At 34.0% G+C, this 13,892-nt stretch overlaps 1 protein-coding gene and 1 non-coding gene across 4 annotated transcripts in view; both read left to right on the forward strand.

The window, feature by feature from the left end:
* Positions 1 to 13,892, forward strand: part of PTPN4 (protein tyrosine phosphatase non-receptor type 4) — a 219,111-nt gene that overhangs the window by 153,645 nt on the left and 51,574 nt on the right. For all 3 annotated transcript variants that reach the window (XM_017500262.2, XM_017500263.2, XM_037728403.1), the window contains 3 exons: positions 2,023 to 2,086; positions 6,860 to 7,032; positions 13,618 to 13,686. In XM_017500262.2, coding sequence (XP_017355751.1) covers positions 2,023 to 2,086; positions 6,860 to 7,032; positions 13,618 to 13,686 — 306 coding nt within the window. The remainder of the gene's footprint in view (positions 1 to 2,022; positions 2,087 to 6,859; positions 7,033 to 13,617; positions 13,687 to 13,892) is intronic.
* Positions 4,135 to 4,241, forward strand: LOC119467185. The gene has a single exon (XR_005195714.1). It is a non-coding gene; the product is annotated as a small nucleolar RNA U13 (small nucleolar RNA).

The raw sequence follows: 13,892 nt of genomic DNA on the forward strand, positions 1-13,892 counted from the left end.
AGTACTTATTATTGTTTCATACATTTTGGATTATTCAAACTGGATTTTAAAAAATCAGTCTTGAGCCAGATGCAGTGGCACATACCCATAGTCCCAGCTACTCAGGAGGTTGAGGCAGGAGGATCATTTGAGCCTAGAAGTTTGAGGCCAGGCTGGGCAACATAACAAGACTGTCTCTTAAAAAAAAAAAAAAAAATCAATTTTTATACTGCTTACAAGAGACATACCTAAAATATTATACAAAGTGACAGAGCGGTTTAAAGTAAAAACATTGAGAAAGATAAACCAGACATATCGAAGCCAAAAGAAAACTATTATAGCTATATTACTGCTGTGTAAAATAGATACTGTTTGAAAGATTTTTAATTCATACATTGGTATTTTTCTGAAAAAACTTTGTAGAAAATACAAGTCACACAGAATACATTTATAAGAAAATAAAAGTTATATAAAATATATATTATGTCACAGAGAGCATCCAGAGAAAAGACTTTTATTCATTGATTGGTAGCTTCCTGGGAATTTTTGAAATTAGGGTGATTTGAAACTGGCCTAGATTTTCTTTCTTTTGATCATTTAGAAATGAACGAAGTTTTTTGTTGCTTAACTTCTGAAATATCAGTATGTTTTCATAGGATTTTTTGAATTGAGGCACCTGGCTTTTTTTTTTTTCCATAAATACAGTCTATATTTACTCAGTATTTGTTTGCTTCCTGGAAATAATGCTCTCTTTCTGTGACAAAATATTTTCCCCATGTTGTTATATCCCTGTCAGGTGAAAGCTCAGTATCCAAAAGTAAAATAAAATTTTTTCAAATCAGAAACCTAAATATATCTCTTCTTCCCCAGTCCAAACATGCATGCTTGAAGTTGACTCATGCATTTGCCTCCTCAAGTGATTGATGTGTGAGAACTTGATTCTTCGAGAATGCTGAGAGCTTCTTGGGTAGATAGGGCTGTAAGTCATGTAGATTCAAACTTAGAATTATCATGAAAATATTTACTGAGAAGATTGAACCATGATCTTGAAGCACATTTTGCTCAGTAAGATCAAATCTCTTTAGCCTTATTACCCTTAGGTCTTAAAGTTTAAAAAGACTGTGTTTACTGTGTTAATTATTACACTTGATCTTAGCCAAAAGGCAGAGAAGCGATTACTATGTTAATTATTATATGGTTTGAATGAGACAAAAGTGACTTGGCTTATATATTAATTGTACTAATAAGGCTTTGAGAACTCTTATGGCATTATGTGAGTTGCATTTAAGAAGAAAGGTGGTGTAGAAAGGTAAATTTTTTTAATTTAATGCTTTTTAGGCCGGGCGCGGTGGCTCACGCCTATAATCCCAGCACTTTGGGAGGCCAAGGCGGGTGGATCACGAGGTCAAGAGATCGAGACCATCCTGGTCAACAAGGTGAAACCCCGTCTCTACTAAAAATACAAAAATTAGCTGGGCATGGTGGCGTGCACCTGTAGTCCCAGCTACTCGGGAGGCTGAGGCAGAATTGCTTGAACCTAGGAGGCGGAGGTTGCGGTGAGCTGAGATTGTGCCATTGCATTCCAGCCTGGGTAACAAGAGCAAAACTCTGTCTCAAAAAAAAAAAAAAATATATATATATATATATATATATTTTTAGGGTTGTTGCATACAACAGTGAAATCTTACATTTTTTCCAAGGCTTGCTTATGGTTTTAGATCACAAACAACTAAGTTAGTGATATTTTTTGAAATTTTAATTTGTGACATCTGTTTTTAAGTATTTCTGTGGATACAAAACTGAGAAATGTATAGTTCATAGTAGACACCCTGACAAAATTTTCCTGAGTTGAACACAAATACTAATCATTTTTTTCATGAAGCACCAAAAACTTTAGATTCTTTATGTACTATGTGTATTTATATCTGATAAAATATTTAGGCATTACTCAATACACACTTAAAATATTTTTTATTTTTTCATAATTTGTTAATATTTTTATCATTTTTCAATACTTTGAATAATTTACTCTCTTTTGTCCAGGTTGAAGATTGTAAAAATTTCTTTTAAGTGCAAACAGTTTTTTATTCAACTTAGAAAAGAATTGGTGAGTACTGATTGAATAATTATTGATATAAATGAAGCCTTTTAAGAAATATCCATTCATGACAGAACTTTTCTATTAGTACAAGTGAAAGTGCAATTAATACTATGGATAACTGCCTGCTGAGGTAACGAGTTCACTTTTTATAACAAAATGTACTTGTTTTTCCAATGTGTGTATGCTTCTCATTTAAAGTTCTTTTAGATATTCCTCTTGCTGTTTCTCGAGCTTAGAAACTGGTTTCTCACACATCATGGTCATTGGAAACCTCAAGGTCCATTTATGAAGGACAGCAAATGAGCATTTCATATGTCCCTTTTCCCCTACTAAATCTGTAGTACTTCCTTTCATATATGAGCTCATTTCGTTTTAGGGGAGCTGAGTGTTACAAATTTATGAACTTAATAACATTTCCTCCCTTTGTTGGAGTGGTAATGGCTTTATATATTAAAAGCAACATTGAGTTGTCATGGAAAGTACAGTGTTGAAAACAATTTCATCTTGTAGATGATTTTATCGATTTTATTAAATCAAACTAACCTTATCATGTGATTTACGTTATTTCTTAGAAACCTGAGAAATCTTGACAAATTAATGCATATTTCAAGATGCTTGTGTGTGTATGCATGTAAAATGTATTTGAAACCTTAAAAATGTCTTTGGGGCTGTCCACTGTGGTTCAATCCTGTAATCCTAGCATTTTGAGAGGCTGAGGCGGGAGGATCCCTTGAGGCCAGGAGTTCAAGACCAGCCTTGGCAACTTAGTGAGACACTGTCTCTACCAAAAATAGAAAATTAGCCAGGCATGATTATCTGTGCTTCTAGTCCCAGCTGCTCAGGAGACTGATGTGGGAAGATCTCTAGAGTCCAGGAAATCAGGCTGCAATGAGTTAGAATCACACCACTGTACTCCAGCCTAGATGACATAGGAAGGCCCTGTCTCCAAAAAATAAATAAATAAATAAGGCTTTGGGTACAGTGGTGCCTCCTGCCTGTTATCCCAGCTACTTGGAAGGCTGAGATGGGAGGATAGGTTGAGCCCAGGAGTTCAAGGCTACAATGAGCTTTGACCGTGCCACTGTACTTTTAGCCTGGGCAACAGAACAGGACACCACTGCCTCTTGAAAAAAAAAGTATTTGAATCAGCTCTGTTGTGTCAGAGGATATTGAGCTACTAAGTGATTATAAACTATTGTTTATGTTCATAAAATACGGTTTTTTTAAGAGAATTTTTATTGATATAAAACATAATACTGAAAATGTGCATATTTTAAGTACACAGTTTGATGAAGTGAACATATCCGTATATATAGAATATGTACCTCCTTCTAATATGTAGAACATTACCAGCACCCCAGATACTTTTAATGTTGCTGCTGGAGCTCTGTCCACTTCCAGTCGTTAAACCTCCTGGAAGGTAAACACTACTCTCATTTGTGTGACCATGGATTAGTTTGCTTATATTTGAACTTTAAAAAATGAAATTAAACAGTTGTTGTCTTTATTGCCTGCCCTCTTTCCCTTAACACTTTTTTGTGAGATTCATCCATGTTGTTGCATATAACATTAGTTCATTCCATTTATGTATGGTATTCCTCTGAATGACTATACCATAATTTATTAATTTATTTTGCTGTTAGTTAGATGTCCATGGAAATGGACATCTTTGCCATTTCCAGGTTGGGGATATTATGACAAGTGCTGATAATGAAAATTCTTTTACCTGTTTTAAAATTTAGGTGATTAAAATATAATATTGTTATCTGGAAACTATATGACAAATATTTTACTTTAAGTAATCATAGATGGCACTGTAGAAGTCAACTTTTTAAATTTAACTTACCCCATCATAATACTAGCATTACTAATATTTATAATAAGTTATAATATCTAGCATTTATTCAGAACTTACTATATGTCTGACAGATCATTTTTGTAGCATTTAACCCTTAACACTCATTTTCCGAAGTAGTGTACCAGTTAAAAACATATTTACCAATAAGTGATAACAGCAGCAAAATCTGACGGTTGATTAAAGAAAATGTATAGGGATCTTTTTGTGGTTCATAAGCATGATGATTAGATTTTCATACTCTTGGGTGAGATATGCCTTCCTCAAACTTTCTTACAGCATGGCCACATTACAACCTGTCTGATGGGAGAAAAGAAAGTAAAGACAGTATACAGGCCAGGCATGATGTCTCACACCTGTAATCCCAACACTTTGGGAGGCTCAGATGGGTGCATTGCTTGAGGCCAGGAGTTCAAGACCAGCCTGGTCCACATGGTGCAACCCCATCTCTACTAAAATACAAAAAGATAGCTGGATGTAGTGGCGCACACCTGTATTTCCCGCTGCTTGGGAGGCTAAGGTATGAGAATCGCTTAAACCAGGAGGTGGAGGTTGCAGTGAGCAACCGCTGCACTCCAGCCTGGACAAGAGAGCGAGACTCTGTCTCAAAAAAAAGAAAAAAAAAAAAAAACAGTATACAGACTTACTCTGCAGAAGGTGGCCTTGTTATTGCTTCCTCTCTAAAACATCTCTTTGTTTTTAAATGCCCAAACTTCATACAATGTACTTATCTCTCAGTACAACATTTTGTGTCTGTTGTTTACAAATTGGGCAGGAAAAATTTTTGTTACATTTCACATATGATTGATAGAATATAGAAATTACTTATAGACTTTTTGAAAAGTATACAAGTGTCAAAATGGATGAATATACTTGCGTCTTAGATGCTGACAGTGAGAAGCATTAGTGCATTATTGTAGCTAAGACATTTTCTGTTATTTTGCATAATGTTTATGGCATATGGTAAAACATATAAACTATATATGTTAGTGCAAACAAAACAACTGTTGATCATATTTAAGACTTAATTTTCTGATAATCAAGAAGTGATGTTTTAACCATATTCCCTTCTAATATGATAGTTTAATACTTTATACGTGGGCATTTTAGTGTGGATTAGTCACAGGAAATACTTTAATGAACTTCTGATGGGTAAGGATTTCTTTAACAAGGCATAGAAGGAAACCTTTATAACAAAAGATTGGTAATTTGGACTGTGTTAAAATTAACTCTATTTATCAGAAGATACCACTAAGACAGTGAAATATCTTAGACATTATATAATACACACAGAATCCTTGGTTGTACATGCATCCTAATAGAAATATATGCTAGCAAATTGAACAGACATTTCACAAATGAGGATATCCACATGACCATTAACATTGAACCTCGATAATTATCAAGGAGGTTCAAATTATAACCAAAATTTGCTACCTCTACATACACAACAGAATAGTAATGGGAAAGAGATTGATAAACCAGTAGCTGGTGAATATTTGGCACATATGCTACTGGTGGAAGGGAGTGTATATAGATCTACCCATTTTGGAAAAGTGTTGGGCATTATCTACCAAAGCTGAGCATATGTGTACATCATATGACCCAACAACAAAAATGTGCATATGTGTACACCAGAGAACATACAGGAATATGCCTGGCTGTATTCTTCTTAGATCCCCAAACTAGAAATGTCAAATGTCTATCAACAGTAAAATGGATAAGTTAACTGTTAAATTCACAGAGTACTATGAAAATGAGTGAATTACACTTCGTAAACTTTGAATTTATATCAGAAACGTATTGCTGAACAAAAGCCAGACCTAAAGACAACATGTGTGTGATTCCATGTTTGTACAATAAAGTTCAAAAACAAGCATGATTATACTATGGTGATAAAGTCAGAAGAGTGATTACCTTTGGGAAAGTAATCTGGTAGAAAGGGGAGATAAATAATACTTCTGTGGTGGTGGTAATGATCCATTTCTTGAACTGGATAAAGGTTAAATGGTTGTATTTATTGTGTGAAAATCAGAGCTGTGCAATTATGAGATGTGGACATTGCTATATATGGTTCACTTTAATGAAATTATTTAGAAATTTGTACCAGCTTTCAAGAAAATGGAAAATTATTTTAGTGCTAATTTTAAAATTTGAATTCTGTAATAGTGTTCAGCCTGCTGAATGTTCTTATTTATTTACAATCTAGACAGATACTTTAAATTAGGAATATTGTTAAAGTTGTGATGATATATTTTAACATTTAACTTATGACCTTGAATTATATTTTGAAAGAGTCATAGCTAATAAATGTTGAAAATGGATACATATTAAAAGTTTAAACTCATTTCTAACTATGATCTAAGGTAAAAGTTTCTAAGAGTTGTAATATGAATGAGCAAGGCCAGCATGGGGGCTCATGCCTGTAATCTCCCAGTACTTTGTGAGGCCAAGGCAGGTGCATTACTTGAGTTCGGGAGTTCAAGACCAGCTTGGCCACTATGGTGAAACCCCAGTTCTACTAAACATATAAAAAATTAGCTGGGCCTGGTGGTGCATGCCTTTAATTCCTCCTATTTGGGAGGCTGTGGCACAAGAATTGCCTGAACTTGGGAGACAGAGGTTGCAGTGAGCCGAGATCGCACCACTGCACTTCATCATGGGTGACAGAGTGAGACTCTGTCTCAAAAAAAAAAAAATGACTGAACAATGTCCAGATTTTGTAGACTTTTCCATATACTTCATTGCCTTTTTATTGGATAAGCAAAAAAGATCCTAGATAAAAGATCCTGTAGATTGTATCTATATCATTAACAAGTTAATGTTTGGAAGGCTAGAATAATTTATCTGTCAAAAGTAAATTAAATGGAGCATTAGATCCTGACATTTTCCTGGTATTCTCTGCATTTTGTCATTTATTACAGCATGAATCTAGAGAAACATTATTGGGATTTAATATGGTGAATTACAGAGCATGTAAAAATTTGTGGAAAGCTTGTGTAGAACATCACACATTCTTCCGTTTGGACAGACCACTTCCACCTCAAAAGAATTTTTTTGCACATTATTTTACATTAGGTTCAAAATTCCGGTACTGGTAAGTATTACTTCTGTGTTAAGGCTTTATTGTTGGATTTGTTTCCTTTCTTTAAAATAAAGATCCAGTTTATGGTACCATAGAGCCTTTGTTATACAGACTTAACTGAGTCAAAATCCCCATGGATTGCAGCCTCTATATCTGTATCATTAAAAAGTTCTGTAGGTTCTTGTGATATACTACAGACTTGAGAAACTAATTTCATCTTCTGTATTGCCTGGTCATTGTTTTCTGGATTAACTACATTTGCTTGTTTACAATCAAGACAGGTAACTTAATTTATATTGTGTTTTTATTGGATATTTACTTGAAAACCTTTTTTTTTTCTTAATTGAATTTTTTTTTTTTTTAAATAAGACGAGGTTTCACCATGTTGGTCAGGCTGGTCTTGAACTCCTGAACTCAGGTGATCCGCCCGCCTTGGCCTGCAAAGTGCTTGGATTTCAGGCGTGAGCCACCATGCCCGGCCAAAACTTTTCTTTGTTCTAAGACAACCAAGATACCTTCTGCATAAAACTGTAATTATTGGGTTGTTTTTTTTTGAGACGGAGTTTCGCTCTTGTTACCCAGGCTGGAATGCAATGTCACGATCTCGGCTCACCACAATCTCCGCCTCCTGGGTTCAAGCAGTTCCCCTGCCTCAGCCTCCCGAGTAGCTGGGACTACAGGCACGCGCCACCATGCTCAGCTAATTTTTGTATTTTTAGTAGAGACAGGGTTTCACCTCGTTGACCAGGATGGTCTCAATCTCTTGACCTCGTGATCCACCCGCCTCGGCCTCCCAAAGTGCTGGGATTCACTGCGCCTGGCCAATTATTGGTTTTTAAATTTACAATTTAGCATATTTTTGAGTTTTCAAACCTTTTATTTTAAAGAGTTTAAAACAGTCACTAGGCAAAATCAGATTTAGTCATTGAACAGTAACCCCAGATTCCATTTCCTAAAATTGTTTTATTCTTGGTAGCTTTTATTTTTTTCCTGAAGGCAACAAATCTTTGGGGAATAACTAAATCTGAAGAAGCTCTGATTAGTTTTACCTATGGAATTCTTAAAAGGCCCATGAAAGCTAGTTTTTAAGTGGAACCTGGTAAGAATCAGAAAGTTATTCATTGTCTTTTAGTAAAACAGATGTTATTCATTGTTTGTTTATGCTTCACAAAATAAGATTTTTCATCTTTGATAAATAAAACCCTTGGCTGCGGGTCATGGCTCACACCTGTAATCTAGAGGCTGAGGCAGGCAGATCACCTGAAGTCAGGAGTTCAAGACCAGCCTGGCCAACATGGCAAAACCCTGTCTCTACCAAAAAAAAAAAAAAAAATTAGCCAGGCCTGGTGACAGGTGCCTGTAATCCCAGCTACTCAGGAGGCTGAGGCACAAGAATCACTTGTACCCAGGAGTTGGAGGTTGCAGTGAGCTGAGATCGCACCATTGCACTCCAGCCTGGGCAACAGAACGAGACTCCATCTCAGAAATAAAAAGAAAATAAAAAACCCTTGCCCATTATGTGTTAAGATTAATTTATGCTATATGTTCATGAGAAAATGTTTAGATAAGTCCCAGAAAAGATTTAACTGTAAACCTAAATATTTATAATTGCCTAATTTGTAATCTCAGTAAAAATAACAATATGAAGCTTAGTACAGGATATGTCACTTAAAATATGTGACTCCAACCCCAGAAAAATTAGTAAAAGTAGCTCAAAAGTTAAGTAGTAACAATTAAACAGAGTTAGGATATTTTAAAGCAAACAGAAGGCACAGGGAATTTCCTAAGTGGTTTGCTATCATGTTTAACTCCTTTTTTCTGCCTTCCTAAAAGCAATTTTGAGCAAAGTAAGGTGACAGTACTCATAAATTTAAAAGTAAATAGATGGAAGAAGAGAGTATCAGATCTATAATGAAAGTCTAGGAAAAAGCAAAGAGGCTTACCTACTGTTAGTAAATCTCAGCAAGAAAAGAAGAAATCTCCGGGGCTTTATATGAAATGAGAACAGTACAACCCCTAAAGATATTCCTTCAATGAATTTAATTTCTAATTGATTACCAGGGTAGTTATACAGGGACTACTCTTACCATCTATTCGAATTCTTTTTTCTCCCCTTTGTCCTTGCAAATGTGACATAAACACACATCGTTTCATTTAGGTACAAAGAAATGAATAGGAAGCAGTAACCAGCCTTCAACTATAATTCAAGCAAGTCTCAGATAAGATGAGAAAAAAAATCAAGGAAGTTACCCAAACCATACCAAAGCAAACATAAAGTTTACATATGGTGACTTCAAATACAAAAGACAGTTTTAAAAAAAAAACCTGTTTTGGGAGGAAATCATCACTGAAACAGAAGGAAATTTGTACCATAAGTATTAATAAAAGCAAATTCAAGAACAATCTGATTTTTGAAAAAAACAAAAACAAAAAAAAACATTGGCAGGGAAGGGAACAACACTGGCCATTCAGAAGGCTGTTACTGCGCTTGGGGGAAGATTGGCCAAGTATTAACAAATTTTACCTGTTTTCAACAGAACTGAGATTACAGATTATTAAATGGAAGCTGTACATTTTAGAAAGTTGAACAGTTATTTTAACAGCTTTATTGAAGTATAATTGACACATAAGAAATGATCATATTCAAAGTTTAATATCTGATGTTAGTATGATGAATTACTGTGATTGCATGTCAAGTGTTAAGCCAATCCTATATTCCTAGGATAAACCCGACTTCGCCATGATATCCTTCATATATGTTTGATTTACTCTGCTAAATTCTGTTTGGGATTTTTGCATATGTGTTTATGAGGGATAGATAGATCTCTATAGTTTTCTTTCTTACGATATCGTTTTCAGATTTTATTGTGTCAGGGTCAAATTGGCCTCATTGAATGTGTTGAGAAAAGTTCCATTTTCTGGAACAGGCTGCATAGTAATAATATGATTTCCTTTTTAAATGTTTAATAGAATTTGTAAATTAATTCATCTGGGCAGGAGTCTTATTTATAGGAAGGTTTTGAACACATTCAAATTTTTTAATAGATAAGACAATTAAGGTTTTGTCTCTCTTCCTGAGCAAGATTTGGAAGTTTGTGTCTGTCAGCAAATTTATCCATTTCTTCTAGGTTGAATTCATTGACATAGAAGTTATGATATTCCCCATTATCTTTTTAATAGCTCCAGAATATGTAGTAATATATATTATTAATTAATATATATATTATATATATATTATTTTATATATATATATATATATATATATATATATATCTGATGTTAGTATGATGAATTACTGTGATTGCATGTCAAGTGTTAAGCCAATCCTATATTCCTAGGATAAACCCGACTTCGCCATGATATCCTTCATATATGTTTGATTTACTCTGCTAAATTTTGTTTGGGATTTTATATAATATATATATATATTATATATATATTATATATTATATTATATATATTATAATATATATATATTCTCTCATTCTTGATACTGATAACTTGATCTTCTTTGATTAATCTGCTAGTGGTTTATCAGTTTAAATTAAATATTTTAAAATAATGTAGACCAGGCATAGTGGCCTGTAATCTTAGTGCTTTTGGAGACCAAGGTGGGAGGATTGTTTGAGGCCAGGAGTTCAAGTCCAGTCTGGGCAATATAGGGAGACCCTGTCTCTACCAAAAGTTTAAAAAGAAGCTGGGCTTTCTGGCATACACCTATAGTCCTAACTACTCAGGAGACTCAGGCAAGAGGATCACTTGAGGTCAGGAGTTCAAGGTAACAGGATTATGATCAGGCCACTGCACTCCAGCCTAGGTGACAGAGCAAGACCCTGTCTCTAAACAACAACAAACAATATGTATGCCAAATAAAACTTTTCTTCGGGCCTATGTTACTTGTGGGCCCTCCTTTGTCAACCAAGTCCTAAAGACAAAAACATGACCAAAAAATATTAAACATGGCCACATTGCCATTCAAGTCCGAAGTCAACAGATAGACATTACTCAGTATGCAAAAACTCAGAGAATATGACATCTCCAAGACCTTCCTGAAAACATTTATTTAGTAGCAAAAATTCAGCAAACCAGGAGATAAATCAAAATATCCGAAGAAGAATCCTGATTAAAAGCCCTGAAAATGAAGGTTAAATCCTCACTTTAAGAACTAATTATTGACAATTGTGAGAATTATAACTGCTGAATAAAATTCAAATGGTATAAACTTTGCCAAAGCAGAATAAATAACTTTAAAAAATGAAGCAAGGGACTAGTGGGAGGAAATATTTGAATCCTTAAAGTTTGAAACAATTTTAGGTGTTAATACACCACTTCTTAAGTTTTTCTTAATCTTTTTTCCTTTTTTTTTTAAATCTCTTAGTTTAATTAAAGGAAACCAGTTTGATTTTCTTCACTAAAAGTGGCATATATGTCATAATTACATTTTAATAAAATTATCTGTGTATATCTAGCCTTTTTAATGTTTATATACATGAATTTTAGAATGATTTCTACCTGCTCATAATGGTGGTGATTTCTTTATGGGTACGACTGTGGCTAAAATCAATTTTTTTTGTTCTTATTGTGTTTTTCTATATTGCTTGAATAACTTATAATAAGCATATATATAAATGATACTTTCTTACTGCTCAAAAGATAAGTCTCTTACTGTCAAAGATTAGTGTTCTGACACTGGAACAGTTTTTCATTTTGTTGTAGTGACAATACTAAACTCACGTCTGTATTATGGACAATATCAAATATAAGCCTTTCTTGCATTAATTTTTTTAATTGTTTCTTTATTATGAAATTTAAGTTGTTATTCCAACCTTTTGAGTAATGGTGTCCCATTTGAATCTTCTTCACTGGAAAATTAATCTATCAGTCAGAGTTCAGTCAGGGAAACAGAAAGCCCTTTTGATATTTCAAACAAAAGCAGTTTAATTGAAGAAATTAGTTACATGGGTGTTGGAAATGCTGAGAAAACAAAAGAGAGTAAACACAGTTATGGGGAAACAAACAGGAAGAATGGGTAATGCCTAAAAATCAGATGCATGGGTCACTCCTGGGCTGGAGTCTACAAACCGACACCTGCTACTATACCATTAGAGCCTCTGTAGGAAAACTTTGTCATCCCCTGACTGACCTCTGATTGATACATTAATTTTCCAGTGAAGAAAAGTCAGTCTATATCTTCTAGAGAAGTACAGCTTTAATCAAGGATGGGACCATCTGCAGGTTGCTCTTTCTTACTATGCCTGATCCCCATGATTATTAAAGCAGCTGCCAGCTGCCAACAGCTACCAATTTCCTGTTCTGCCTTTCTCCACTTTCTGATCTTCCACCAATACCTTCTAAAAGCAGAACCTAAGGCAAAATAATTTAGCAAATGGAGTTTAGTATAGTCCCTGCAAAACATAGGGCACAGGACAGGATTGGGCCTATGACAGCTTGCACATTAAAATTGTATATACATAATCACATATATTTATAGTTTTTAAAAATTAAGCTTTGCGTTTATAGTCCTTAAGAACTTTAAAACATATCCAAAGGACTTTTTAATCCTCAAAATGATTAGACGTCTTGTAAATGAGGTAGGAATGGGAGCATGAAAAATGTTACCTGGACACAGTACCATCCCTAATGAGTATGCACTAAATAAACTTTTTTCCCTTCATAATGAGCAGTTGTGGAGAATACTGGAACTATTGTCATACTTAAAATGTTGAAATACTCTTTTTTGACTCACAGATGGTACTGGGACTATCAGATCTATTACTTTCTCCACCAGTCTCTTTATGCACATATCCTTATCTCTGTTCCAAAGTATCCAGAGGATTAACATCATTATTCTAATGTGGAAATACAAAACAGTGATGAACTTTAATTTATTACCTCCCTCTTAGAGGAAATATTTTCTTAGGAAATTTCAACTTGAAGTTTAAAAATCATGGTAATATTTCTCATTTTTCCATTAAAACCTCATAAAAGTGCCATTCAGTTTATATTTATTGGTATTTATCCATGGAAAATGGTCTTAAAATTGCTAGCTTAACTGTGGAAACTGGCATTTGGCTGTTTTTATATGCATTAGATATCTGTATTTGTAAATTGTTACATTTGATATACCACAAATTTATGTTCATTCACAATTAAGTATGAGAATGTCTCAAATAAATTCTCTGAGAACTTTTATTAACAAATTTCATCTGAACACATTGGTTTACCTCAGAGGAAGATCAGTTTCTCTCTATAAACAATTTCCCTTAGATAAATCAGCTTCAAAACAAATCTCCTAGTGCCAAACCCCACCAGTTTTCTGCTTAGTTCCTTCCTTTAAACAAAAATCTGGAGCTGTTTTATGTCTGGACATGGAGGGAGTTGAACACGTCTGTCTTCATTAATGGGAGAAATGTAACTAAACTTCATTCATCCAGGTAGAATTGGAATGTCAGTCCAGTCTTTTCATTATCTGCTTCCTTTTCTCTGCTAGGAATGTCTTGTCTCTTAGGAAATTATACTATAATCATGTTATGTGTTGTCATTTTATCTTATAGCTCTCTTAAAGACTTTATTGTTGTGCATATTTATATATTTCAGTGGGAGAACTGAAGTCCAATCAGTTCAGTATGGCAAAGAAAAGGCAAATAAAGACAGGGTATTTGCAAGGTAAGCCAATTCTGTTTCATTGTCTGAATTTTTTTAAAAAGATGGATTGAGTTTAAAAAGTTTTTCTAAATATTTTTTCTAAAGTTTTTCTAAATATTTCAAATTTTTGATTACAGAATTATCACGATTCTTTAACAATAAATTATGTTGAGGAAATGATAAAGTAGCTTGTCTAGTTTATGATTCATTTTTTTTTTTTTTTTTTT

The sequence above is a fragment of the Cebus imitator genome, unplaced genomic scaffold, assembly GCF_001604975.1.
Source record: "Cebus imitator isolate Cc_AM_T3 unplaced genomic scaffold, Cebus_imitator-1.0 Scaffold264, whole genome shotgun sequence".
In the NCBI taxonomy this organism is placed as follows: domain Eukaryota; kingdom Metazoa; phylum Chordata; class Mammalia; order Primates; family Cebidae; genus Cebus; species Cebus imitator.